Source organism: Camelus dromedarius, chromosome 7 (assembly GCF_036321535.1).
Source record: "Camelus dromedarius isolate mCamDro1 chromosome 7, mCamDro1.pat, whole genome shotgun sequence".
NCBI lineage: Eukaryota > Metazoa > Chordata > Mammalia > Artiodactyla > Camelidae > Camelus > Camelus dromedarius.
The window spans coordinates 46,937,242-46,963,412 of NC_087442.1; the positions used below are offsets into that span (position 1 = coordinate 46,937,242).

General features: G+C 40.4%; 1 protein-coding gene across 4 annotated transcripts in view; it reads left to right on the forward strand.

Annotated features, from left to right (window-relative positions):
* The window catches only part of RAPGEF5 (Rap guanine nucleotide exchange factor 5), a 241,542-nt gene that overhangs the window by 199,426 nt on the left and 15,945 nt on the right, over positions 1–26,171 (forward strand). For all 4 annotated transcript variants that reach the window (XM_031455033.2, XM_064487511.1, XM_064487513.1 and 1 more), the window contains exons 18-23: positions 3,010–3,107; positions 13,696–13,818; positions 15,489–15,667; positions 20,935–21,025; positions 23,983–24,033; positions 24,829–24,916. In XM_031455033.2, coding sequence (XP_031310893.1) covers positions 3,010–3,107; positions 13,696–13,818; positions 15,489–15,667; positions 20,935–21,025; positions 23,983–24,033; positions 24,829–24,916 — 630 coding nt within the window. The remainder of the gene's footprint in view (positions 1–3,009; positions 3,108–13,695; positions 13,819–15,488; positions 15,668–20,934; positions 21,026–23,982; positions 24,034–24,828; positions 24,917–26,171) is intronic.

Genomic DNA, 26,171 nt, shown 5'->3' on the forward strand with positions numbered 1-26,171 from the left:
CAGAGAACGGTTTATTGTCTGTTTTGAATAAGATCACACAGATTACGAGCTGACACTATTGATCTATGTGACCTGAACAGACCCCAGCGTTTTCACTGGAGCCTGTCAGATCTTAGCGTCTCAGTGTTTCTGGCCTCCTTTTTTGGCTTACAGTCTTTACTTAATATCTCATTAACCCTGAGAAAAATACAAAGAAAGAAACTTAGCCTCAGTAGTTGAAAAATGGGAGTAACTATGTGAACTAATGAACCAGTGATGGGGTGGGTGGGGGAGGGGGAGCAGATAAAGGGCATTCCTGTTTACCCTTTGTTGTCATTCTACAGTCAGGAGAAGATCAGAACGTACTAAAGCATTATGTGACGGAATATTACTTCTTTGCTTTGTTACTCAGAGGCAGGTAAAATGGTCCTACAATTTAGTCAATTACATATGCAAACAGACAGCCCTTCTTCCCGGACCTAGTAAGTGAGTCTCTCCTTCCTCTCCCTCGGCCCTAATTGTACATTCCATCAAAACATTATCAAAAGAAAAAGAGCAAAAATTTCAGAAACATGTGGACTACATGAATTTTAATCCAAAAGTGGTTGACTGTTTAACAAAATATTGCAGATAAATCTGATAGTTGCATATTAATTTTAAGTGACCAAAAATAGTTAATGATTCAAAACAGTACTAAGCTTCATCAAAACCAGCATTTGCCTCTCAAGACAGAGGGTAATTCTCGGGTCCCCATTCAGACAGAAGGTTCTGGGGAAGGAAGGACTCTGGGTGAACCTGGTGGCACAGATGAGACCCAACCCCCTTGGAGGATGACCCAGAGGTGGCCCAGGGCCATACGTGAATCTTGAAATTAATGAGTGGCTCTTTTACTAGCCAATATCTATTTGATGACTGTGAAATACCATTTTTACACCCTATTAAATTAGATTCATCTGGCGTTGTAATGCGGCTAGACTCAGAGTTAATCATCACTAGAGCTATCAGCTTATCTCTTGAATTATCTCACAGATTTGGAAATGTGCCATCATTTTCCACCAATTAGTAGTTCTGTCTGTTAAGAACCTTTTTGCCTGCAGCTTCGTATCCCCAAACAATAATGTTTTTATGAAGAGAAAAAAGAGCTCACAGAGCTTAATGTATTCTCTGCTCTAGTTACATAATTTTTAATAAATGATGTTTTAAATGCTACTTCAAAATGAAATGACAAAGAGATCTACTGTTATTTTCTTTTTGTCAAAAAAAGTTTAAAGATGTTGGCCATGTGGTAGATTTTGTGAATCTTTCTAAGAGGACTGGCACTTTTAGCCTCACAGCTTTCAGTAGATTTCTGCCTATTTTGTACCCAGGGTAGGTATATGCATATAGTAACAGAAACCTACCCAGTTATTCAGAGCTTAAAATTCTATCATCTTTAATCTTTTGTAGTATAGTGACAAACTTGAAAATAAGAAAAAAAAATTTCTTAGTGAATGGAAAAATTACTGTCAGAAAGCCGTGGCATTTTATTCCATAGCAGGTACGGAATGGCTCTTATAAATTCAGATTAAGGCTTATATGGACACACAGAAGGTTGCAAGAAATTACAGCTAAACAAAGAGGGAGGAGGTGGAAGAACTTCAGAGCCCAGCCACATGGGACAATTTACTACAAACATCAACGGCCTGACAGGATAGTACTATTGATCTTTGTAACTCTGGGCCGTAAAGAACATATTAGATTATCATTTGTGTACTCTGTATCAAGCAGAAAAGTTCAAAACAAAATCTGGCATTTGAACTGATTAAATTATCTAGAGAAAGATACGTGGCGTACTGTGTTTCCATCCCTGCTGGATAACTTAAGGGCTACCTTAGGAGAAGCTGATTGTGTTACAGTGGAATAAACTTGAATATCCCTTTAGTCGATTCCTGTCTGCATTTTGTAGGCAGGGGAAGACACTTTTCTATGAGGAAGCCTATTGTGCTGTAGGAGTCCAGCTTTGGTAGAAAAATGGCCAAAGGACAGGAACAATAGGGAAGTAGAAGAACAATATATGAAAAATATTCAGCTCTGTTAGCAGTCAAGAAATACAAAATAAACTGAGAATCTATTTTTGATTTTAGCAAAACAGCAAATTTATCAAAAGTAATGATGAGTGTTGGTGGGTGTAAGAATTGGAAAGCAATTTGGCAGTCTGTATCAGAAACTTTAAAATATTCATTCCCTTTGACCAATAATTTCACTACTGGGAATCTATGTTAAGAAATTCATCTCTAAGAGCCAAAGATTTATGCACAAGGATGTTGACTTCAGCAATATATATTATGGCTGCTGTAATAATAGATCCCATTTATCAAACCCCTGTTATGTGCCAGGCCCCGTGCTAGTATTTAGTATGTATTTTGCTATCTAATTTATATGACCAAAAAAAAAAAAAGAAACCATTGAATGTTCAACAAGAGAGGAACGATTAAATGATAGTATAATGGACTGTTATATAACCAATTACACATGACATATATAAATAATTTTGACAAATGGGTTAGTACTTGGAAGAAAATCAGCATATAAAACCACATAAGGAAATAATTACAAATATATCCACATATGTATCTGTAATGATTTTAATGCATATGTAGGAATAATAATTGTGACTTTATGTGTGTGTGCAGACACACACATTTGCATAAAGATCAGGACAAAAATATACCCAATTTTTACCAATATTACTATCATGATTACTTTAGAGTGATGGGATTATGAGTGAATTTTACTTTCTTCCCTAAGCTGTTCTGTGTCCTAAAGAATGACTAAATATAAGAAAGAATCCAAGAGGGTACCACTTTATGGATAATGAGCTTTGATTATCTGGTGTCGTTGAATAGCATTTGCAGAACTGAATTAAATCTACTTCACATTCTATTTACTTTTAAATCTTACTCTTTGGCAAGTTTCACTCTTTAGATGTACTATAAATGCCTACTACTATTCGTGTGTTTCTAATTACTCTTATTTTTTTTTTTAATAAAGAGAAGCATGAACTCCAGCCAAATGACTTGGACATCTCCAAATCCCTTGATGCATCTGATCGGATATTTGTCTACCGGAAGGACCTGGCTGACACTTTGGTAAGGACCTTTAGCCTTGTACTTGAAACACAGAGACATAAATGTCAGACTGAGAACATATATTTGTATGTTTTAAAGTGAAAGTTAGAAAAATACGTCCAACTATTTCCTCCTGTCGCCAATAATACACTTGTCAAATAACACTACTTTTGCAAATCAAAGGCAGGCCCATCTTTAGGAATTCTAAACTCTTCCTAAGTCAGATCCTGCTTCTCTCTGAGCCCCTGCAACAAGGGATTTGAGAGATATGACTTTTCCGCTGGAATCTTAGTTCCATTTCTTCTTTTTTTGGTGAGTATTTGGTTATTAGGCTGAGAAATGCCCCCTGCGTGGGTGGATTTAAGGGGAAAGAGACTCTGTCCTTAGTTTCTGTGCATTGGGTGCACTTTGAGTGTGCTGTTCCCTTGAAGAAAGGGGGGATTATCAGCCTTCCTTGTGTAAAATGGGCTCATGATTGGGGGGGGGCATCAGATGCCAATGAAGAATAATCATGAGAAGAAATGTAGAACCCACACTGTATGTTATTATTTTCAGTCCTAAATTTAAGAACTTTTACATCTCACTAGATAATTTGTTGTTGATCCCCAAAACCTCAGTCCCATGGTTGCTTTCTGAATGGTAGGGCCAGGCCTCAGATCCGTCACCCACAAAGAGCAGGCTTTACCAGACTGTGATTGTATCGTCCAGACTCGGGGTCCTGGTCTGTTCCATGGAGTCCTCACAGGGTGGGGTCTTTCCAGCTGGCTCCTGTGGTCTGTTATCACTGAGGAATCTGTATACCATGCATGTTAACCAAAACTGCTTATAATAAAAACATTTTATGTAAAGTTATCTACACAATAATCAAGCTACCATAAAAATATTAGTCACGATTATTTTCACAATTATGACCAGACGCGTATGTACTAATTCATAAGCAGTATCTCATTTAACGTTCCCACTCACCATGTGGCATTCAGAGAGGCTGAGTAACTAGTTCCCCACAGCCAAGTCAGGGAGAGGGTTAGGATTTCAGTCTGGTTACATTTGACTCTGGAGCTCCTGCACATTCCTTTCATCTGTACCTCGCGGGCGAGAAAAGGAGAGGGAAGCTGTTTGTCTTACGTGGGCCTTCCCAGCTCTGAGTGTCCTTCCCCAGGTCCCAGGACTTGGGTCTATACATGATGTAATTCCAGCAGTGAAAGGTGACAGACAGGGTGCTGCACAGCATCTTTGAGTAAATAGTGAGAGTGATGTGACTGCACCCCTCCCCAGGGAGGAGGATCTGATATGCGGTTGCTGTGGTGATGGAGGGACCGCATTGTCTCCCCACCCTCCCCGGGGCCACACAGACTTCTCTTGCATCTCCCTTGCATGCATTCCCGGAGCGCTCTTCTACCACGGTCCAGGGCCAGGCTCGCAAGAGTGGAGGGCAGGCGAGCAGCAGTGTCTTAACGGGAGGAATAGGTGCTGTGAAGTATGTCCGAAATGTTTCGAGTTGAGCCAGATGCCACCCTGTGCTCAAATGTTCCCCCCACCAGGTTGACACACCCCTTAAAACTTCCCTGATGGAATTATAGTTTATGTATTTTATCTCCAAAAGATTTCAGTCAAAATGGAACATTATAAGGGAAGGGTAATGTGAGAAATCCCTCATATCCACTATACTTGTGCCTAAATTCATCTTGGAAATTAGGAGTCATGGCCCTGTATGAAAAGAATAGAGACACAGACAGTGATTCTTGGAGAGGGTGATGGTCTGCCTTGAATAACTAGAGGGCAGTGCCAGGGGCAGGGGCGCATTAAGGGAGAAAGTAGGAGGGGTAAAGAGCCATGTGAAAATATCCTTCACCTCCAAATCAGTAAGCGAAGGTCAGTGTTATGTCCCAACTCGGGGCTTTTTTTTTTTTTAACATTTTTTATTGATTTATAATCATTTTACAATGTTGTGTCAAATTCCAGTGTTCAGCACAATTTTTCAGTTATTCATGGACATATACACACTCATTGTCACATTTTTTCCTCTGTGAGTTATCATAACATTTTGTGTATATTTCCCTGTGCTATACAGTGTAGTCTATTCTACAATTTTGAAATCCCAGTCTATCCCTTCCCACCCTCCACCCCCCTGGTAACCACAAGTCTGTATTCTCTGTCTGTGAGTCTATTTCTGTCCTGTATTTACGCTTTGTTTTTGTTTGTTTGTTTTTGTTTTTTAGATTCCACATATGAGCGATCTCATATGGTATTTTTCTTTCTCTTTCTGGCTTACTTCACTTAGAATGACATTCTCCAGGAGCATCCATGTTGCTGCAAATGGCATTATGTTGTCAGTTTTTATGGCTGAGTAGTATTCCATTGTATAAATATACCACTTCTTCTTTATCCAGTCACCTGTTGATGGACATTTAGGCTGTTTCCATGTTTTGGCTATTGTAAATAGTGCTGCTATGAACATTGGGGTGCAGGTGTCATCCTGAAGTAGATTTCCTTCTGGATACAAGCCCAGGAGTGGGATTCCTGGGTCATATGGTAAGTCTATTCCTAGTCTTTTGAGGAATCTCCACACTGTTTTCCACAGTGGCTGCACCAAACTGCGTTCCCACCAGCAGTGTAGGAGGGTTCCCCTTTCTCCACAGCCTCTCCAGCATTTGTCATTTGTGGATTTTTGAATGATGGCCATTCTGACTGGTGTGAGGTGATACCTCATTGTAGTTTTGATTTACATTTCTCTGATAATTAGTGATATGGAGCATTTTTTTCATGTGCTTTTTGATCATTTGTATGCCTTCCTTGGAGAATTGCTTGTTTAGGTCTTCTGCCCATTTTTGGATTGGGTTGTTTATTTTTTTCTTATTGAGTCGTATGAGCTGCTTATATATTCTGGAGATCAAGCCTTTGTCGGTTTCACTTGCAAAAATTTTCTCCCATGCCGTAGGTTTTCTTCTTGTTTTATTTCTGGTTTCCTTTGCTGTGCAGAAGCTTCTAAGTTTCATTAGGTCCCATTTGTTTATTCTTGCTTTTATTTCTTCTAGGAGAAAATTTTTGAAATGTATGTCAGGTAATGTTTTGCCTATGTTTTCCTCTAGGAGGTTTATTGTATCTTGTCTTATGTTTAAGTCTTTAATCCATTTTGAGTTGATTTTTGTCTATGGTGTAAGGGAGTGTTCTAGCTTCATTGTTTTACATGGTGCTGTCCAGTTTTCCCAACACCATTTGCTGAAGAGACTGTCTTTATTCCAATGTATATTCTTGCCTCCTTTGTCAAAGATGAGTTGACCAAAAGTTTGTGGGTTCATTTCTGGGCTCTCTATTCTGTTCCATTGGTCTATATGTCTGTTTTGGTACCAATACCATGCTGTCTTGATGACTGTAGCTCTATAGTATTGTCTGAAGTCTGGGAGAGTTATTCCTCCAGCCTCTTTCTTTCTCTTCAGTAATGCTTTGGCAATTCTAGGTCTTTGATGGTTCCATATGAATTTTATTATGATTTGTTCTAGTTCTGTGAAATATGTCCTGGGTAATTGGATAGGGATTGCATTAAATCTGTAGATTGCCTTGGGCAGTGTGACCATTTTAACAATATTGATTCTTCCAATCCAAGAGCATGGAATATCTTTCTATTTTTTAAAGTCTTCTTTAATTTCCTTCATCAATGGTTTATAGTTTTCTGTGTATAATTCTTTCACCTCCTTGGTTAGATTTATTCCCAGATATTTTATTACTTTGGGTGCTATTTTAAAGGGGATTGTTTCTTTACTTTCTTCTTCTGTTGATTTATCGTTAGTGTAAAGAAATGCAACTGATTTCTGAACGTTAATTTTGTAACCTGCTACCTTGCTGAATTCTTCAATCAGCTCTAGTAGCTTTTGTGTGGACCTTTTAGGGTTTTCTATATATAGTAACATGTCATCAGCATATAATGACACTTTTACCTCTTCTTTTCCAATTTGGATCCCTTTTATTTCTTTCTCTTGCCTGACTGCTGTGGCTAGGACTTCCAGGACTATGTTGAATAGGAGTGGTGATAGTGCGCATCCTTGTCTTGTCCCAGATTTTAGTGGGAAGCTTTTGAGTTTTTCACCTTTGAGTACTATGCTGGCTATAGGTTTGTCATATACAGCTTTTATTATGTTGAGATACGTTCCCTCTATACCCACTTTGGCGAGAGTTTTTATCATAAATGGGTGTTGAATTTTATCAAATGCTTTTTCTGCATCGATTGAGATGATCATGTGGTTTTTGTCCTTTCTCTTCTTGATGTGATGTATTACACTGATTGATTTGCGTATATTGAACCAGCCTTGTGTCCCTGGGAGGAACCCCACTTGGTCATGATGTATAATCTTTTTTATATGTTGTTGGATTCTGTTTGCTAAAATTTTGGTGAGGATTTTGGCGTCTATGTTCATCAGTGATACTGGCCTGTAATTCTCTTTTTTTGTAGTGTCTTTGCCTGATTTTGGTATCAGGGTGATGGTGGCTTCATAGAATGAGTTTGGGAGTATTCCCTCCTTTTCAATCGTCTGGAAGAGTTTGAGAAGGACTGGTATGAGTTCTTCTTTGTATGTTTGGTAGAATTCCCCGGTGAAGCCGTCCGGTCCTGGACTTTTATTTGTAGGGAGGTTTTTAATTGCTATTTCTATTTCCTTTCTAGTGATCGGATTGTTCAAGTGTTCAGATTCTTCTTGATTCAGTTTTGGTGGACACTATGTTTCCAGAAACTTATCCATCTCCTCTAGGTTATCCAGTTTGGTTCCATATAGTTTTTCATAATATTCTCGTATGATATTCTGTATTTCTATTTTGTTTGTTGTAATTTCTCCATTTTCCTTTCTTATTTTGCTAATTTGTGCTCTCTCTTTTTTCTTCTTTGTGAGTTTGGCCAGAGGTTTGTCGATTTTATTTACTTTTTCAAAAAACCAGCTTTTGGTTTGGTTGATTTTTTCTATGGTGTTGTTAATCTCTATTGTATTTAATTCCTCTCTGATCTTTATTATTCCCTTCCTTCTGCTGCTTTTTGGGGCTTTTTGTTCTTCTTTTTCTAATTCATTCAGGTGGTGGGTTAAATTGTTTATTTGAGATTGTTCTTTTTTGAGGAAGGCCTGTATCGCTATAAACTTCCCTCTTAGCACTGCCTTTGCTGTGTCCCATAGGTTTTGAGTGGTTGTGCTTTCATTATCATTTGTCTCAAGGTATTTTTTAATTTCAGCTTTGATTTCCTCATTGATCCATTGTTTTTTCAATAACATATTGTTTAATCTCCATGCTTTCCTTTTTTTCTCCTTTGTTTCTCTGTTGTTGATTTCCAGTTTTATGGCATCGTGGTCAGTAAAGATGCTTGAGATAATTTCTATCTTCTTAAAATTGTTGAGGTTTCTTTTGTGCCCAAGTACACGATCGATCCTGGAAGATGTTCCATGTGCACTTGAAAAGAATGTATATCCTATTTTTTGGGGGTGTAATGCTCTGAAAATATCCACCAAATCTAGTTTTTCTATTGTAGTATTTAATTTCTCTGTTGCCTTGTTTATTTTCTGTCTGGAAGATCTGTCTAGTGATGTTAATGCAGTGTTAAAATCTCCAACTATGATTGTATTCCCATCAATATCCCCCTTTATCTCTGTTAGTAATTCTTGTATGTACTTAGGTGCTCCTATATTGGGTGCATATATATTCACGAGTGTAATATCCTCATCTTGTATCACTCCTTTAATCATTATTAAATGTCCTTCTTTATCTTTCTTTATGGCCTTTGTTTTAAAGTCTATTTTGTCTGAAATCAGTACTGCAACACCTGCTTTTTTGGCTTTTCCATTTGCATGGAATATCCTTTTCCATCCTTTCACTCTCAATCTATATGTGTCCTTCTCCCTAAAGTGGGTCTCTTGTATGCAGCATATTGAAGGTTCTTGCTTTATTATCCAGTCTGCCACTCTGTGTCTTTTGACTGGCGCATTTAGTCCATTAACATTTACAGTAATTAATGATAGATGTGTGTTTATTGCCATTTTGAACTTATCTTTGCAGTTGAATTGGTATATCCTCTTTGTTCCTTTCTTCTTCCTTTTGTGGTTTGGTAATTTTCCTTTGTATTATCATGGATTTTATTTAATTTTTGTGACTCCTTTGTAAATTTTTGGCTTGTGGTTACCCTTTTTTGTAAATCCGTCAACCCATTACTATAACTGTTTTTATTAAACTGATAGTAACATGATCTCAAACCCATCCTACTGTTAAAAAAATTTTAAAAAGAAAGAAAAAAATATTCTATGTTTCCCTGCCTCCCTCTCCCACTCTCAGTGATTTGTATGTCTTCTTTTATAATTTCATGTTTACTTTATTTGTAATTCATGAGTTATCACCTTTCCAGTTGTGTGTTTCTCATTTCTGTAGCATCCTGCTGCTTTTCTATTTAGAATAGCCCTTTCAATATTTCTTTTAGCATGGGTTTAGTGTTGCTAAACTCCTGCAGCTTTTTTTTGTCTGTGAAACTCTTTATTTCTCCTTCTATCCTCAAGGATAGCCTTGCTGGATGAAGGATCCTAGGCTGCATCGTTTTTTCATTCAGGGCTTTGAATATATCTTGCCACTCCCTTCTGGCCTGTAGTGTTTGTGTAGAGAAATCAGCTGAGAGCCTTATGGGGGTTCCCTTGTAACTTACTCTTTGCTTTTCTCTTGCTGCCTTTAGAATCCTTTCTTTATCCTTGACTCTGGCCATCTTGATTATGATATGTCTTGGTGTGGGTCTATTTGGGTTCTTCCTGTTTGGGACCCTCTGAGCTTCCTGTACTTGGATATCTGATTCCTTCTTTAAGTTTGGGAAGTTTTCAGTCATGATTTCTTCAAAAACCTTTTCAATCCCCTTTGATCTTTCTTCTCCTTCTGGGACCCCTATTATGTGAAGATTGGGACGCTTTATATTATCCCATAGGTCCCTTATGCTATTTTCATTATTTTTTATTTGCTTCTCTTGTAGTTCTTCTGAATGGGTGCTTTCTATTGCCCTGTCTTCTAGATCACTAATTCGTTCCTCTGCATTATCTAGTCGGCTTTGCACAGCTATTAGATCATTCCTCATCTCTGTCAATGAGTTTACCCATTCTACTTGGCTCTTCTTTATAGCTTCAATTTCATTTTTGACATATTTTATATCTCTAAACACTATCTCTTTTAATTCCTTCAGCAATTCGATCACTCCTTTTTTGAAATCTTGATCTAGTAGGCTACCGATGTCTATTTCGTTGATCTTTCTTTCAGGGGATTTCTCTTGTTCTTTTAATTGGGAAAGGTTTTTCTGCTTCTTCATCTTGCTCATACGTCTTTGGCACTGTGGTTTATGGAGTATCAGTTGTTTATTTTGGTCCTTAAGGATTTTATCTATCTGATGCGTATTTAGGAATAGAACTTAGGGAAAAAAGAAAAAAAAAAAAGAGAGAGAAAGAATTTTAAAAGAAGGGAGAAAGAGGGTTTGAAAACAGTGTATAATGAATAATAGAAGAGTGAGTTGAAGCAGAGTATTAATCGGGTTGAGACGTCCTTTTGAAACCTTTACAAAAAAAGGGGGGGGAGATGAATAGATGTATTTGAAACCTGTGTCTAATCAATAGCAGGACATCAAAACCCAAGAGAAATAGAAATGAATTAAGAAGTAAAATTTAAGAGAGTAATAGAAAATAGAACAGGTAAAAACAGATTTAAAAAAAAAGGGGGGGGGGTTGTCGGTGTTCTCCTGGAGTCTGTGTGCTTTTAATGTGAAGTCTTTTTGTCTTCGTCCTGTTTTGGAAGCTCAGCTTGCTGTTTTCAGAGGCCCTCCGTTGGCGCCCTCTTCTGTGCTGCTCCCAGCACCTGTCGGCAAGCTGATCGCGCCTCCTCCTAACACTGGGTCAGGTGCAGCTCTCTGCTGTGGGCGGGCGGGTCGCTTGCCCCTCCGGATGCCGCAGTCAGATGTTGCAGACTGGCCGGGTAGGAGGGCAGGTCGTGCCCCCTCCCAGCACCTCGGTCAGGGGCTGTGTTCCTGCCCAAAGGCGGGGGTGGGGGGTGGGGGGGGAGGGGGCGCTCTCCCTCTACCTGTGCCAACGTATTTCCGCTCTCTGTGCGGCTTCGCGCTCCGCCCTGTTCGGCGCTCCGTAGGTGGGCTCCGGGAAGACCGAGGGACAGCCCTGTCCCTGCTCCGAGCCAAAACCCAGCTCCTTGTTTGTCTTTGTGGAGCAAGTTCTCTGAGGGACCAGGATGGAAGGATCCTATCTGCCCCGGGCTGCAGGCCAGTCTCAGTCTGGCCTTTGAGGCTGCTAAGCCCTTCGGTGTGGATGCAGGTTTCGCCCCCGCCCCCGTCTGAGTGCTCAGCGCGGAGGATATGGTGGCTGTGCCTGAGCCCCACCTCTCTTCCTCCGAAAACTTTCCGCGGGTTTTCAGAGATGGGGGTGTGCACCCTTCCCCGAAGAGCACATCAACCTTGCTGTTTTATGGAGGGCCCAGGTTGTTCTGCCCTGTGCACCCACAGCCACGGCGCGCAGCCCCTTGCGTTCCCCCGGGGCTGCCTCCGTGCAGCCACTTCCGTCCTCCGCCGGGCTTGTGCAGCCTGGCCCTGCCCGCCGCTGCCGGCCCGCATCTCAGGCTGGGTGTCGGGGGGACGCTCTGTGCCCGTTTAACTTAGTTCTGTTAGTCAAGGGCTGCTCTGTACAGATCCGAGCCTCAGAGGCTCCCCCTCCGTCCCGCTGGCCTCTCAGTTGGAGAGGGGAGACCCAGCGAGTGAGCACCAGTCCTCCTTTGCCGCTCCCTCCCCACGGGACCCGTCCCGCGCTGCTTTGCCTTTTGTTCTTTCTTTTTTCCTTTTCTCCTACCAGATTTTTGGCGTCTTTATGTTTTGAAGAGGGCGATGTTCTGTCGGAGTTCCACAGGTGCTCTGGTTGGCTGAGTGGGTCTGTAGATGTGGGTCTTGGTGTATTTGTGGGAGAGGGTGACCTGCGAGCGTCCTTCTACTCCGCCGTCTTCCCCTACTTCAACTCAGGGCTTTTTGAATGTCTGGGGTGCAGCGTGGGTCCATCTGGTCCCAGTGTACCCAGACCAATCTCTGAGGAACCTGGGAGGCTTTCCCACACCTCAGCGCCTCAGTGTTTGCACTGAATTCATTCTTTACAACCTTACTGAGCTCGATCCACCCTGTATCCCACTCTGGGGACACAGGGATGGTTTATGCCTTGACCTGCTCTGAAGAGAATCAAGTCTCTTGTGGAAAAGCTTGTGAAAATCTTGTCATTTTTTAAAATTAGGAAACCTTTTCATAAACATAAAAATTTGAAAATGTGGATAATTTATTTTTCTTCTTTTTTTTGGATTCAATACTGAATACTTAATTTTCACTTTTTTGTATATATATTTTTACTGAAGTATAGTTTACAATGTGTCAATTTCTGGTGCACAGTATAATGCTTCAGTCATACATGAGATTTGCAGATACTAACTAATATATATAAATAGATAAACAACGAATTTATACTGTATAGCACAGGGAACTACATTGAATCTCTTGTGGAAACTTATAGCAAATAATTTTTTTAGCACTTCAAGAAATAGAGGTTAATATTTGGAATCTACAGTATTCCCTTCATCCTGCTATGGCCTTTATTTTTGCAGTCCCTTTCTCTTTCTTCCAAGCCAAGAACTGTTTTAACATCATAAACTATTCAAGTCCAACCCTTCAAATGGGAGAATTTATATCTTTATTAGAAAATATCAAATATTTTAAAAAGATGCCACATAATTTTTATTTTAAAAAAATTTTTAATGGAGGTACTGGGGATTGAACCCAGGACCTCATGCATTCTAAGCACATGCTCTACCACTGAACTATTCCCACCCCTCCTGCAAATAATTTTTAATATATTTCACGGTGACAATAGATTTACATTTGTGGTAGCGTTCAATAATTTTATGCCAGATTTTAAGGACATACTATTATTAGCAAACTCATAGCTATTTGTACAGGGAAAGTAATTGATACTTTAAAATAATCATCCACCATGGGGTATAAATGAAGTCACTATTATTTTTTATTTTCTATTTAAAAAAAATTTTTTTTTTTGCTTTCCATGGGCATTTTAATCAAATTTGTAAATGTGTGTCTGGGATGAGACTTGTTAAACATATTTTCTGTAAAAGCCATGTCTGTCCTTATTGAAGTGCACCGTGACATTTCTTTTGTTTGTTTTTATACTAACCCTGCTGACACATTAATTCTTACCAGAAGCCGCAGTGACTTCAGGGCTTTAGCTTTCATTATGCTGTCTGCTGGGGCAGTGTTTTATAATCAGATTTGTATGTGCACATATGTGTGTGTGTGTGTGTGTGTGTGCGTGCGTGCATGTGTATGTGTATGTCGGGGGGAGGGGCGGCTCAGTGAAGTATCATTGATCACATTCTACTGCTTCCAAGTCCGTTTCCTAAATTGACTATAACTCACTGAAGGCGAACAGACCAGGGAAAATGGTAAGTGCACTCAGACAAGATTGCTTCTTTAAGTGGGCCTCTGGTGCCTTTCTGTGGCCAGACAATTCAGTGCCAAACGTTTGGGAATTTACTGAGGACCCTTTTGCCTCTGTCTGTTTAGAACCCATTTGCAGACAATGAGGAATCACAGCAAAGGTCGGTTAGGATTTTGGGAATGAACACCTGGGATCTTGCTCTGGAATTAATGAATTTTGACTGGAGCCTCTTCAATTCAATTCACGAGGTAAGTAAAGAATGGAACAATAAAATAAGCTAGTGCGATTTTAACTGTGAATTCTTTTTGAAGAATATTTGTGCATGACTAGGTTTTAAAAAGATCCATAATCTAGGATACTACAGCCCAAAAATACATTGAAAGACTGACCCCAAACTAGGAAAATCAGAAGGCATGATCATACTTCATTTGCACCTAATACAATTGTATGTTTGTGTGATGTAGTATACATATGCTGTATTTTTTTTGTTTGAAAACATTTGCATTTGTATATATTTATATGTAGATAAAGCTCTAATGGGGTTGAAGAAACATTGTACATTGGAGACCTTTGATAATGATATTTTAATTTTTTCCAGGACCTTTACAGTACTTATATGAGTCACATTTTGTATATACTTACACATACATACCCATTCTTAAGAACATTCCATAAATTTAGACTATGCTGCAAGACTTCAAGTACTTTCTTGAAAATTTTGAGGTGTATTTCAAATTTTCATGTCCATCACCCTCTCCCCGAGGACAGCTTAAATACTTATAAAACAATGGGTGAGGTACAAAATGCTATTGACAATTAATGAATCACCATGGCCGGTGGAAAGCCTCACAGGAATCAGGAGATGAGAAGTGAGGTGCTTCTGTGCTACAGTGTGTTGAGGTTGCTTTGCTGTGTCATGAAATATTTCATTATAAAAGGCCTTTCCTTCTGAAGAAGGAACTCATGCCCAACTTAGGGAACCCCAAGCTTCACTTTTATTTTGGAATGTCTTTTAAATATCCTCATATTTTCTCCTCAGAAATATTCCAGCGTGATGATCTACATTGGAGCAAGTAGTGAACTCATTCAAGCTAAATGACTTGTGACTTTGGAAATGTTAATAGAGTAGGATGTGTCCCTGCTTATGCAGTGGGAGAATGTCAGTTACTCCTGTAAAACACACACCTGCACACACATACACCTCCTACCCATCCAGTTAGAAACAAATTTCTTCCATTGCTTTGCATATGACCAGTCTATATCAATAGTTACTGGTCTAACTCAATTTTGTAAATTTTGTGTCTTGTCCTAATCGCACTCTCTTTTGGATTATGGTTTGACAGTGTCTTCTATTAGTGGTTCTCAAAGAATGGGTACCCAGACCAGCATCAGCACACCTGAGGACTTGTTAGAAATGCAGATTTAGGCCAGCCCACAGACCTACTGACTCAGAATATTTGGGGGTTGGGGCGCAGCAGTCTGTGCATTAACAGGCCTTCATGTGATTCTGATTCACACTGAAATGTGAGGGTCTAATGTGCATCTTAACAAATGCTAGTGATACTCATTTTCATTTGAAGTTGCCTATATAACGAGTTTGGGAAGCTTGGATTTGACTTAACTTTATGACTTAAACTTTAGAATGCCTTAGATTTTCATGAAACACATCATTCTTACATTCTAAAAAATTTCACATATTTATATAAGTTCACTATGTGAACATTATTCAATAGGGCATTTCTAAAGTCAAGATAAATTGTCTTGAATTTAATATATTGCTGTTTGCTATGTTCTCATAACATATCATGGTATGAGAGTGGCTACCTGCCATAGCTCTTAAAAATGGACTGAATTTTGAATCAACTTGACTTTGTGCTATAAAAATAAATGCTGCTGGCATAAATATACTTTCTTTCAGCAAGAGCTGATCTACTTCACATTCAGCAGACAAGGAGGCGGGGAGCACACAATGAACCTCAGCTTTCTGCTGCAGAGATGCAATGAAGTCCAGCTCTGGGTGGCCACGGAGATTCTGCTCTGCAGCCAGCTGGGCAAGCGAGTGCAGCTGGTGAAAAAATTCATCAAAATTGCCGCTCAGTGAGTTTCTAGTGGTAAAAAATGCAGTTCCTCTCCTCTCCTGAGCCTTTTTTTCTTGCAATTATAAGAAGAGTTGGGATGCAAAAGTATAATATTGACTTAAGTGACCAAGTGATTGAAAAGGTCTGTTTCTGAATATTTCTGTCTTTGCCTTTGAAGTATGTATATCTTAAAGTAAATGTCAGAATACCAGACTGAAGCTGAAGCACTCTGCTCTTTGCTATAGACAAAAGCAGGCAGTGCACGTGTGATGGGGCCATCATGCAAGTAAATTACAAAGTGGCCAGGTGAGCTACAGTAGGTTAGGGAAATGGGGGAAGTAGCAGTGAATGAGAATCATTGAAAATCAGATGCGTTCCAAGATTCTGCTCTTGGCTCGTTCATGCCCAGAGTATGAACTTTGCAAACTCCTTAGCAGGCTCTGCACCATCTGGTCTCCCCGACCTCTGCGCCTCACCCCACGCTGCAGTCACTCTAAGTGGCTGTCCCTTTCCCTTGCATGCCGTTATCGAAGCCCGGACGTGTGTTGTTGGCTCTGCCTAGAATGGCCACTTCCACCCAGCAAATTGTTGTGATTTTTCAAGACCAATATTGTTTCCTTCTTGAAATCATCCCTGACTTTCAAATGCAAGGTCAACTACTCCCTACCACAACCACCCCCTACCATGGTGCACACATGTTTTTTGCCCTTTTTTAAAACTTCTTCATTATGCTGATTAAACTTACCTTTTTATATAGGATTCTTGCATTGGGCTGTGTTAGCTTCCAGAGGATGGGGACCGTTTCTAATCAATCACTGTGCCTGGGGTGCCTGGTACTGAACTTGGTAAATAGCAGTGACTCAATAAATGCTGGTAGAATGGTATTTTAGTAATTTCCCGGGAGCATCTCTTAAAATGCCAAATTAACATCCTAAGACTACTCTTGGGACAGCTTCCCAACAGAACCAAAATATTTTCCAGTTCCTTTTACCTCCTAGTCTTCTCATTTTTTTCCTCCTTTACTTGTCAAAGTAGTTTTTATATCAAACAGTTTTGAGTACATGTCAGTGTAATATATTCAGGAAATATGTATTGATCACTCATTATATATGCACATCCATGGAGGATATTGTGGGGAAATTACAGTAAGCCTACACTCAAAGCCCTGCTTTCCAGGACTTTACTGTCTGCTGGGAGGATACTTTCTATAACTCAAATGGTTAATTTGCAAAATAGAACAAGGGGAAGGGTGCTCTATTATGAGATGAAATTCTGTTGGGGGCTTTAGAGGAAGGGAAGCTTTATGCCAAAGACGTGGGAAAGATAGATTAGAACAACATTTGGAACAGAGTAGCATCTGAAGCTACATTTGAATTCTGGGTAAGAATTCAAGAGAGCACACTCTCCATGGAGGTCAAACTCACCAGAGGAAAGACGTAGAAGAGCGCATTGGAGGCAGAGAGAGTGTGGTCAGAGAAATGAACCTCGTCCAGTTTGGCCAGAGTGGAAGGTATTTGTAAGGAAGCCGTGAGACACTGATACAGAAAGGAAGGTGGGACCAGATTGGAAAGGACGTTGACTTTCAGATTGAAGAGTTTGGACTGAACTGAGACGACACTAGGGATTCTTTGAAAGTTTTTGTGCAGGAGTTGGATATGATTTGAGTTGTCCCTCAGGAAGGTTGATCTGAAAGTAGCACAGAGACTGAACTCTAGGCAAGGAGACCCCAGAAGCAGAATATTTGGTTTACTTGGGTGAGAGATAATGGAAGTACCTGACCTGCTGTTCGATGTGACTGGGAATGGAAGGAGAGATGGATTACAGATAAGCCTAAATCTTGGTTGCTTTTATGGTGAATGCTGCTGCTTTTTTTTTTTTTTTAATTTGGCCATCACATTCTACAATAGCCTATGAAACTCCTTAAAGTTGAAGCTCTTTTGGGTCAAAAGGTTTCTTATAAATGCCAGTTACTTGGTGAAATGGGGCATTAATACCCCATCGAGTAAAATGATACCACATAGCTTAGTTCCCAGTATAAGATTGTGTCTATCCTCAGGGAAATGAAATACGTATATTCGTACCTTCTCCATATGGCCCTATGCTCTTCAATTATTTGCTATACTGCTCTCTATCCCTAGCCTGTAGAAGAGAGTGCCAAAAGAAACAGAAAGTTAAATTCTTCACAATCACAGTAGTAGGAATGGCCGAGGGAAAACAGTAATTTCTGTGATCATGAAGTGTCTTCCCTGCCTACGGCATCCTATTTGCATATTCATGTTTCCTTCCTCCTCACCAATCCCATCCCCCTCCTCTGTGGATTGAGTGGACTTTATTTCTTCACACAAAGGAGTGTTCGCTGAACTGGAATGTTTTAGTGTCGGACAGTCTGTTCTTCTGATGGAATGAATGAGGCTTGGTAAAGGAGGGCTCCAGATGGGGATGGTAGTCCATATTTGTACTGTATCAACTTGTCTTATAGGGGGAGGATATAGCTCAAGTGGTAGAGTGCATGCTTAGCATGCATGAGATCCTGGGTTCAATCCCCAGTGCCTCCTTTAAGAGTAAATAAATAAGCCAAATTACCTTCCCCTACCAAAAAAAATTCTTGTCTTATGGAGAAATCGTGTCTATATTAATTTCTTTTTTCTTCTTACAGATTCAGGTGTTCTTCTTACAGATTCATATTTTAAATATGACAAAAAAGAGATATGAACCAGGAAAACTGTTTATGGGGAGCTGAAAGATAAAAGGATTGAGAATTGTATCTAAGATTTCATATAGTTAAATGATGCCAAATACAAAGAAGAATTTTTAACTTTTTTATAATGAATAATAATAAAACTATTTCCCTAAAAAGGTCTTGTTTTTAGCTCCAACAAATGCTGTCTGAAGGGCTTGCTGTACACTAGGCATTTGAGTGATGAGAAACGACAGAGCCATCAGGGCTTCCATCATGCAGTAAGGTGGGAGTGAGAGCGAGCTTCTAGGTGAGACAGGGGTGCAGCAGTTCTCACTGATCACAAAAACCTTGACAGAGGAGCCTGGCATTTCAAATCATCCCATCAAGAGATGGAGCTGACTGAAGTCTGTTCTGGCTGGGGTGAACTTTCCAGGTTGTGATGAGATAGGAAGATGGAGTGAGGGAAGTGATGGCATAAGGAAAGAAGAGTTGCAGTATTGACGCCTTTAGGCACCAGTGTTTCTGAGAAATAGGTGGATTTCTAAATCATAGACTAGGAAGAGTCTTGTTTGTTTATTCGTGGAATATACCAAGTGGGGTCTACTCAGGAGAAAGTTGGCAGAAACCAAATGAAGGAGCCAGTTAGGCTAAGTTTCAGGTCCTCTTGCCTACCAGGGAACTGGAGGCAGAGTCTAAAACTGGAAGGAAGACTGTGAGACAGACAGACCGGGGCCCGTGGAGACTCAGCGGTGGGGGTCCTGAGGACTGTGTTCACCCAGATGCTTTGAACAGTAGGGATGGAGGCAACAGTGCCTTTCCAGGTTCCCCTATTAATGGGTATAGAATTTCCAAAATGCTCCCAGGTGTGACCCCCACTCCCCCACTGCCTTGATGCCCAGGCACAGCTGCCCTGGGAGTGTGCAGGCCGGGAGCAGGCTGCTCAGGCAGGACCGGCCCGGCACCACCAGCTCTACGTATTACCACTTTAAGAGCCCAAACCAGTTTCCTGGTTCTGACTAGAAATCTAGCTTAATTTTAAAAAACCATAAATACAGTAAAAAGTTTTATACACAAAGATATTTATTGTCTCAATCTGTATTGAATTGTATTTAATTGAAAATAATTTAAATGTCAGCCATGAGGGAAAAGAAAACAAATTATGAAATATGTTTTTGATAAAGTGTTATATAGCCATTAATGATGACAGTGAAGAATCCATAATAGGTAACACGTTATGTAACTGATAAAGCAGGAGGCAGAGTTATATATACACTATTCCCAAATTCTATTTAAGACATTGAAGGAGTTGTTATGGAAGAGATGACATCCCACACTGGGTACCCAAGTAATTTTTATGCACCCAACTTGCTGCTAAGCACTTTCATATTTTTTCATATTTAATTATAAAGTTAGAATAATTTTGCAGGCTTAGAAACTTGCCTCCAAGAAGTTGTCTCCTTTTTTAAATTTTTAAAAATTATTTTTATATAATTTTTAAAGGTTACTTTTCATTTACAGTTATTACAAAATATTGGTTATATTCCCCTTGCTGTCTAATAACATCCTTGAGCCTGTCTTACACCTAATAGTGTGTGCCTCCCAATTCCCCATCCCTGTATCTCCCCCAACCCATAACCACTAGTTTGTTCTCTATATATTTGTGAATCTGAAAGAAATTGTTTTCTAATACATCCTAGATTGAGGAGTGTCTGGGATGCACAGGCTGTTCCAGCTGACTGGAAGCCCAACCTCCCTCTGCTGTATCAAGCCCCTCAGCTGGCTTTGAAAATCAGTGGAGTTTTGACTCATTAAGTTGAAAGGCACGATTGACGTTGTGTAGAGCAGATAACCTGACACAGTAAATGGAGCTCAACATGGTCTTATTTTGCATTTTATTTCCTTAAATGAGAAATGTGGGAGAGTATCCCCATAGTATATGCCATACTTTATTTATTGTTTTGTTTTTGTTTTCTTTGGAGGGGGGTAATTAGATTTATTTACTTATTTGTTTTTTTTTTAATGGAGGTACTGGGGATTGAACCCAGGACCTTGTGCGTGCTAAGCACACTGCCACTGAGCTGTATCCTCCCTCTATGCCATACTTTAAATATATACATATCATAGTAGCTATTTTGTTGAAAGCAAAGAAAATATACCTAAATGTAATGAGAGGGGGAGCTTAGACCTGTGAGCTGAGAGAGACTTGTTTGTCAAAAAAGAAAGGCAGATCCGAATTAGAGACAGGACCAGAGAGCTGTTATAATGAGGGTAGGGGATACATAAACTTCTGAGAGTTTTCAGTTGAAATTGTAAATGCATCGAAAATAGGTTTTTTAAAAGGAGGAATCTTGTGAGTGTCCAGAGAATATCAAGAGCACAGATCTTTTCCTGAAGGTCTGGAGTTGCTGAAGCATTTGTGATCAGTTGTGTTGAGGGAGTAACACCCGTCCCACAGGTCAAGAGTACAGAGGTCATCGAGCAGAGTTCAGCCCTGCCCTAGACGTTGAATTCTGTGGCCTAGGAGAGTCTTTGCAGCTTTATCTTTTGTGATCATCTGGTGAAAGGATGTGGCTTCAAAGTGCCTTCTGCTTTCTTTTATCCCGTAGCTGCAAAGCACAGAGAAACCTGAATTCTTTCTTTGCTATTGTGATGGGTCTCAACACTGCTTCCGTCAGCCGGCTGTCCCAGACCTGGGAGGTGAGCCTTGGGGGTCCATACGGAGGGTGGGATTGGGAGACAGATGAAATGCAATGGGAAATGTTCCACCTAAAAAGCCTTTATTTAAAATAAATTGACTTAAATGGTTTAAACGAAATAAGTACTACTAGAAAAAGAAGAGTTAAAAATTAATGTCTCAAGTCAGTAGGGACTATTCTGAGCAAATGTTCTTTAAAATTGTTCTATATATATGAAAGAAACAAAAATTATAAAATGCTCCCCAGCTAGAATTAGTTCCTGGCTTTACTCCCTTCAGGGCTTAGTTACAGTTCCACATGGTCCTTTCAGAAGCTCACCTGTGTGTCCAGAAAGCAGATTTGCTGAGAAGCTGATGAATGGTGAGCTCCTGGATCTCTCCCTCGCAGGGCTCCTGGCAGTGTATTCATGTCGATGAAGTGTATCTTTGTAAAACTTGCAAAAATGAAGTAATTTTGTATTCTTTTTCTTAGAAAGCTGCCCGCACAATGTGGTAGGTGGCAGGCTTCCCCAGTCCTGGCTCTGCCTGTCCCTGTAGGGTGATGAAGGCTGTGGGCTCATGCAGAGAGGCCGCTCAAGTCAACGCACTTTCCGAAACTTGGGCTCTGAGGGTATATGTGGGGAGAGCTGAAACTGGGGTGTCCCTGAATTAAGCCAGAAAGAGATGCAGGGCCCTCTGCCTCCCCCACAGCCCCATCACCTTCTTTCTTTGGACTTGGGGTTCTCTCTCCCTCCATTCCCTCCTGACTGCCTGTCTTGTTCCTGGTACCGGTTCCCCCCTCATCCTTACTCTAACCATCAAGGCCTCTCCTCAGTCCTTCAGACTCAGCTCCCAGCACGGCCTGCCCCATACCTTTCCTGGTTCCCAGTTCACACTCCCACAGGAGAGATGCTGACAGGCCCACCACCGTTTTTCTCACATTAGATCTCAGTGTGGGTCTCTGGGCAACTTTTGGGTTCACTTTCTTTGTGTCAGGGGCCATACTCTGATGGAATGCCCCATGGTGACCGGAGCGTCAGGGTCAGTGCTCCTTAAAGGGATTCAAGAGAAAAGACTCGAAAGGCCCGCAGCTCTGGTTAAGCAGACGCGATGCGCATGCACTTCGAGAGATTAAAGGAGGTGGACAAGAAATGCGGCTATTGATCAGAGCAGGAGGAAGACAGACAGCTAGCAAGGGTCAGGGAGGAGAGTGGAATTTTAAATTAAACCCAGAGAGAAGCTTTGATTAGCAGGCATGTAGAAGAGAACAATTCAATTCAATTCAAACAGCGTGCCTTTCGTGTGCCCACTGACTGCCTGCTCTGTGCAGGGCACTGCACCAGCGCCGTGGCAGACGGAAAATGGGCCAGATTAGGACACAGCGTGCTGTGATGAAGGAGGTCCGGTCGGACCACAGCAGAGCAGTGGAGGGATTGTTCTGTCTGAGGGCAGCTGAGCCTGCAGCCGGGCCTTGGAGGTGGAGTTGGAGTTGGAGTTGCTGGGAGCCCTGGGGGTGGGCATCCCTGGCAGAGGTGACCTCAGTATTTCCAGCCCTGGCAAGTGATCACACTACCCTAAATATTGCCTAATAGGCAATACAGGAAAAGAAGTAGGTCTGAGGAACTAGAACAGAGGGCAGCAAACATTTTGAGTAAAAGGCCAGTTTCTGAATGTGTTTAGGCCGTGCAGGTCATCTGGTCTCTGCTGCAGTGACCCAGCTCTGCCAGTGCAGTGCAGGAGCAGCCACGTGTTTTCTCTGTAAATGATGAGCATGCCAGTGTTCCAATAAAACTTTATTTATAAAAGCAAACAGATTTGGCCCATGGCCAACCCCTGGAGTAGATCAGCTTGTCTTTAGATATGTTGAGTTTGAGGTGCCACTGGGACATTCGTGTGGAATTTCCAGCAGACTAAGATATGCAGCTCAGAAGGACCACTGGAATCAGTTGCAGCCATTGACATTTTATCTTTTCTCATTTGATTTGTCTTCCATTTATTAATACATGTGTGCTGGTATGTGTAACAGTAGTTTCCAAACATATCCAACAACCTGTTTGCTGTGATAAACTGAGTCCAGATTCAACATTATCAAATTGGAAAGTCTATTTCTAAAGTTTAAAAGTCTGATTATTGTGGGGTTTACCTCATTATTTTGATTTGTTTTGGAAATGGAAAATCCCACACATCTTCGAGAACGTTGTCACTAGTGTTAATAGCTGGAATTTGTTGAGCACCAGCCCTGCTTCTTATGAGTTGTCTCCACATCTTTCGGAGAACTTGGAGACTCGAACTAAACAAACAGCTAGAAAGGGGCGGAATCAGAATTCAAATTCAGACTGACTACTAAGGCATCCAGCTTTTCACTTAACCACATTAAAAGCAGGCTAGAAAATTCCAGACCCTTCTTCCATAGGCCTGAATTTTCATTAGGGAGGATGGCATATGTTTCTGTCCTCGGTCGTTCTTCATCCAGCTGTGGGTGTGGTTGATCTGTACACTTCAGTGATTCTACCCATTGAAGTACAGGTATCATCACTTAAGGTTTTCATGGTGTTTCACTATTCAGCCCTCTGCTGTGAAGCATAATTATATCATATGTACAAAAAACACCAGCCAACATGATTATTTCCCACTCAGCTAGACTGTTTAAGAAGATGAGAGCATTTGTCAAAAGGTAAGCTATGGAACTGAAATCCAGATTTTTATTAAAACCTCCCCAGCTTGTGGAATGTCTAACCAGCTAGATTCCTGAGTCATGTGGCTGTTCTTTATTTTACACTGTCTTTAGCAACATTCCCAAGGAACATCACATTAAGGAATGATGAAAATTGCATAATGAGAAGCAGTCAGGGTAGAACAAAGTGATAGAGGTATTTAGGTTCAGAAATGTGATGTATGTAAACAGAGCTTAACAAACATTCCCCTTAGTGCCTCTCAAAATAACTGACTTCTTTGCCCTTTTCTGTTCGTTTGTTTTTAGAAAATCCCTGGAAAGTTTAAGAAGCTTTTCTCTGAACTTGAAAGTTTAACAGTAAGTAGTTGAGCCACAGTGAACTTACTCTTCAAATTGATTGCCAGTGTCAAGTTTCTTTCTGGATGTCAGTGGTCGGTATCCGCCCTCTCCCATGCTGGTAGCTTAGCCTAGTTCACTTGTGTGTGAAAATGTAGCTTTGCTTTTTATGGTGTGAAGCAAGCTGATAGTTAATGCTTCTTCCTCTCTGTGGAAAAAGATAGTGAGAATGGTCCTTTTGGTCTGATTTTCAGAAGACAGATTTTTAAGCATAATCCATTTCAAAGCCTCGAATTTAATCAGCATAAATTCGGTGTGCCTTTCTCCTGCATTGTTCTTTTCGACTTTTTCCCTTTTTACCATTTCTTAGGTTTAGATATAAAATGTACAGTCTTCTTTTTGGAACACAATAAAACTGTTCTCTAGTTTCCTCTATGTTATCTGTGCATTATGAAGGCAGTTTTTCGTTGCAGCATGCCTAACAAAAGACTTTGGGGTTACCTCATGATGGAAATTCTGAAGAGGAAACTGCTTAAAGAACCTATTTGAGGGAAAATAATAGGGCAATCAAAAGGTGTCTCTCCTTTGCAGTCATTTCCCATTATTGTCAACCAATAACTTGACTTTCATTCATTGCCTAGATTTCCTGCCTTAATTTAGTGAGTTTATTCTCCTAGGAAACCTTTATCTACTTTGTTCTTAGGAAGGACCACGCTATATCTAAATCATGTTCAAATTGTATAGCAAAAGTGGGATTTAGAATTGTTTCTATAGCACATTGATTTTTTTCTCTTTGTCATCTGCTTGGTTCGGCAGGATCCTTCCCTGAATCACAAAGCCTACCGAGATGCATTTAAAAAGATGAAGCCTCCCAAAATCCCTTTCATGCCCTTATTGCTTAAAGGTAATGATTTTCTATCTTTTATGCTGTGTAATTCCATATTCCAGAAACATATCGCTCTAACTATAGAGGGCAAATAAAGGACTCTGAGTTTATTTCTTTAAAGTAATTTTGACATTCAGACCTAACTGTGTTGGCTTGTAATTGTTTTTCAAATGCTCAGTTATCTCTGAGATACCTAAAATGCTTCACTGTGCTTGAGCAGACTTCAGAGCTTCTTCACTCAACTCACAAAGCTTGGCCCTGGACACTTTTGTGTTTTTCTTTTATTCTCCTTCTAAGCGCTGTCTTATTTCCTTTGAGACTACAGTCCACTTAATTCAACCAAGAGTAAGGCTGGCATTAAGAACCCAAACAGTGACCAGTCATGTTGTCCGTTTGCAATCTAAATTTCAGAGATCCAGCCCATGGCTTGCTGCTGTGTGAGAAATACCTGGGTCAACACAAGCAATACAGTGTTTGAAAAATCCTGGTAGAGAATGTGCTTTCTTCTTTCAAGAATCTGGTTGAGAAAGTGTGTGACTGAACCACGTTAGTCCACTGACTTCTGGACAGCACCAGATAACTCATCATGAAACATGTTAGTTAAATTTACTAATGAGAGCTCAGTGGGCTCATTCAAACCAAAGGGACTGATTAGAGGGAAGTTCTTTGTAATCTGGCCCATGCTCCTGACATTTGGTATATATCCTACCTGTGTGCTTTCCGCAGAAAAGGGATTTGGTCATCTTTCTTGGCCATATTTTGATTCCTACCAAGGGAATTTTATTGCCTCTGCCCTTCAGAGGCTTGTAAATTCTGTTGGATCAGACCCCAGTGCCTACACCCATAAAGGTGATTCTGGAAATGAATTACCTAGAAATTAGATTGCTAGTTGGCCTGGACATCCTCCTCCCCACCCACCCCGCATCACCAGCCCCCCAGCAATAAAGCTGATGTTCCCTTTTCTGCTTCTCTCGAGAACAACCAGACCTTGGAAAATTATTGAGTTGTTCTGCATCCCTGCAGCTGCTTAGTTAACCTTCATCTTGTATAAAGCAAGAATTTCTGTGAAGCAATAATATATTAGGACAGTTGAGAGGCACACAGAATGCTTCATTCAAGCTCAAAAGATTCTGCTAAATGTAAATGGATGAAATAAGGAGAGATTGTAAAACTTAAATGTTCACTTTATTCTTCATATTTATTTCTGAGATAGTTTATTCAGGCTTTTGATTTTTATTTAAAATAAAATACCAACTGGAGAGTGGAGGTGGTG